Here is a 2454-nt window from a genome sequence, read left to right on the forward strand (position 1 = left end):
GTGTGTGTGTGTGTGTGTGTGTGTGTGTGTGTTGTGTACAGACGTACCCTAACTGCAATGTTGTACTTGAGCTTCTTCTTCTCCTGGTAGGGGTCGTAGCTGTCATAGCGCATGAGCTCCGGCTGCAGTACGTACCCCGTACATCCATTCAGACTGAAGAGGGCGCTGTTCAACTGAGTGTATTTATCTGGGAGGACACACACACCTTATACAGTACCAAGCTCGGCTCTATTCAGCTAAAACACAGTTTTACCCAGCCTTCAGTCAGCCAGAAAATATTAAAATTATACAATCAATCATATTACACACCAGCAATCATGTCTGCTCAGCCTCTCTTTCTACCCCGTTCCCACCTCACAACTTCCCTCGTTTCATTTAAATGAGACCTATTAGGCTTTTCCGTATTTTCTATCTTATCTAAATATATAAGTTACAATGTCGGATGTTCATTTCAAACATGGACAAAGCTTTAAATAATGAAGTATTTCTAAGGTTAGTTTCATCCAGTTCTGAACGCTCTGGTTTCAACAGTTGTTTCTACTCTGGGCTCAGTATGACGTCATACCAAATATCTGTTCTACTGCATGTATTACATTCCATCCACAATGTCGTGTTGTGTTACTGCTGATAAAGACCCAACATTTCCCTATTTTGCTGCTTTATAATGAAAGCCTTTAAATAACAAAATAACGGAATACTTTTATTATGAAGAAATGAAACTCTTCCCATCTCAAACAGCTTTGACCAGTAAATTAGCCGGCAATAGATAGGTTTGGCAATACAAGAAGAAGTGATTTCAAAATTAAAAGTTGCGACATAATCAAATCAATCATAATCAAGAATGTCTGTAGTGATATCCTACATACTGGTGAATTTGGGTATGTTTTATGAAACTAAAAATAAGGTTATTGTATACCGGTGGCTGCTTTCTTCAGGCAAACGCATGGCACAGAGCTCCAGACTGCCGGGTTATTAACATTAATATTGGGTACAATTAGGGCTGCACGATATGACCTTAAATCAAAATTATTGCACATTTTACCTTGATAACAATGAGTGAATGATAATTAAACACAATTTTCTACATCATCTTTTCTGAAGCCAAAATGTTTTCAGACAATGGACACTGTGTTTTTTAGGCACTCTGTGTTTGAGTTATCCCCGTTATGCTTTCCATGCAGCTGATTGGTCATAGAATGTTTTTAAGGAGAAAGTAGGTGTATCAACAGGCATAAAATATGTCAATAACAGCTTCTGAATTTTGATGTTGAAACATTTTCGATTAATCAACCAGCTCTAGGTACAATAGACACTTATCAGGCTGGTGTGACCAATCCCTGAGACATGGACATGGATGGATTGACAAGAGCACAAAAGAACAACAAGTATTCTATTGACCCCCAACATTTTCCTCTACAGTTGTCCAGATAAACTACTGTACCTGCAGTCTGGAAGTTGAGAGCCACCATGTGACTGCCAACAGCCCACAGTGGGTAAGGGTCATAGTTGGAGGACTCCACACGCTGGGCTTTTGGGTAGATGCGACTCAGAGCCTTGCGGTTGTACTGCAGGAAGTCCTTGGTGCGGCTCTTTCCTGGTATCTTGTTCTCCACAAAGGAGCGGACCTCTTTGTAGCTGTAACCGTCTGCAGAGACAAAGAAAAGAGCAGAGGCACAGATTGAGCTGATAGTGGTTGTTAGGCCACATCAGTTGATACCAACAGACCAACAAACTGGACTGGAACTGTAATATACAGTGGGGTTCGACTGTTTGGGCACCCGAGGTAAAGATTTGTATTAATGTGCAAAAAGAAGAAAAGACGGAAAAATCTCCAAAAGGCTTCAAATGTCAGATTAGACATTTGAATAATATGTCACAAAAAGTTAGATTTTATTTCCATAATTTACACTTTCAAAATAACCGAAAACAAAAAAGTTTGGGCCCCCCGCAGAGTTTCTAGCATGCCCCCCCCTTTGAAAGCTGAGACCTGACAGTGTCACGGATTGTTCTCAATCATTGTCTGGAAAGACCAGGTGATGTCACTCTTAAGGTTTTAAATGCCCAGACTCATCTGACCCCCCCCCAATCAGCACCTGCCCCCAGACTCATCTGACCCACCCCCCCCCACAACAATCAGCACCATGGCTTCTTCTAAGCAGTTGTCTAGGAAACTGAAACTGAAAATAGTTGATGCTCACAAAGCAGGAGAAGAAGAAGAAGATAGCAAAGGGTTTTCAGATGCCGATCTCCTCTGTTGGGAATGTAATTAAGAAATGGCCGTCATCAGGAACAGTGGAAGTTAAAGATCTGGAAGACCAAGAACAATGTCAGACAGAACCGCTCGCAGGATTGAGAGAAAAGCAAGTCCAGACCCCCGTTAGACTGCCCGGTCCATCCAGAAAGACCTGGAGACACTGGAGTTGGGCTACACCTTTCCACTATAAAGAGATACTT

General features: G+C 41.7%; 1 protein-coding gene and 1 long non-coding RNA gene across 4 annotated transcripts in view; one reads left to right on the forward strand and one right to left on the reverse strand.

Moving 5' to 3' along the window:
* LOC116693505 (uncharacterized) overlaps nt 1–2454 on the forward strand; it is a 20811-nt gene that overhangs the window by 7110 nt on the left and 11247 nt on the right. The window lies entirely within an intron of this gene.
* Nucleotides 1–2454, reverse strand: part of LOC116693374 (1-phosphatidylinositol 4,5-bisphosphate phosphodiesterase gamma-2) — a 29180-nt gene that overhangs the window by 4493 nt on the left and 22233 nt on the right. For 2 of the 3 annotated variants that reach the window (XM_032522299.1, XM_032522300.1), the window contains exons 27-28: nt 1442–1645; nt 48–187 (exon numbers count right to left, since the gene is read on the reverse strand). In XM_032522299.1, the coding sequence (XP_032378190.1) occupies nt 48–187; nt 1442–1645 (344 nt within the window). The remainder of the gene's footprint in view (nt 1–47; nt 188–1441; nt 1646–2454) is intronic. The other variant, XR_004332914.1, reaches the window with a different exon arrangement.

Source organism: Etheostoma spectabile, chromosome 8, assembly GCF_008692095.1.
Source record: "Etheostoma spectabile isolate EspeVRDwgs_2016 chromosome 8, UIUC_Espe_1.0, whole genome shotgun sequence".
Classification (NCBI taxonomy): domain Eukaryota; kingdom Metazoa; phylum Chordata; class Actinopteri; order Perciformes; family Percidae; genus Etheostoma; species Etheostoma spectabile.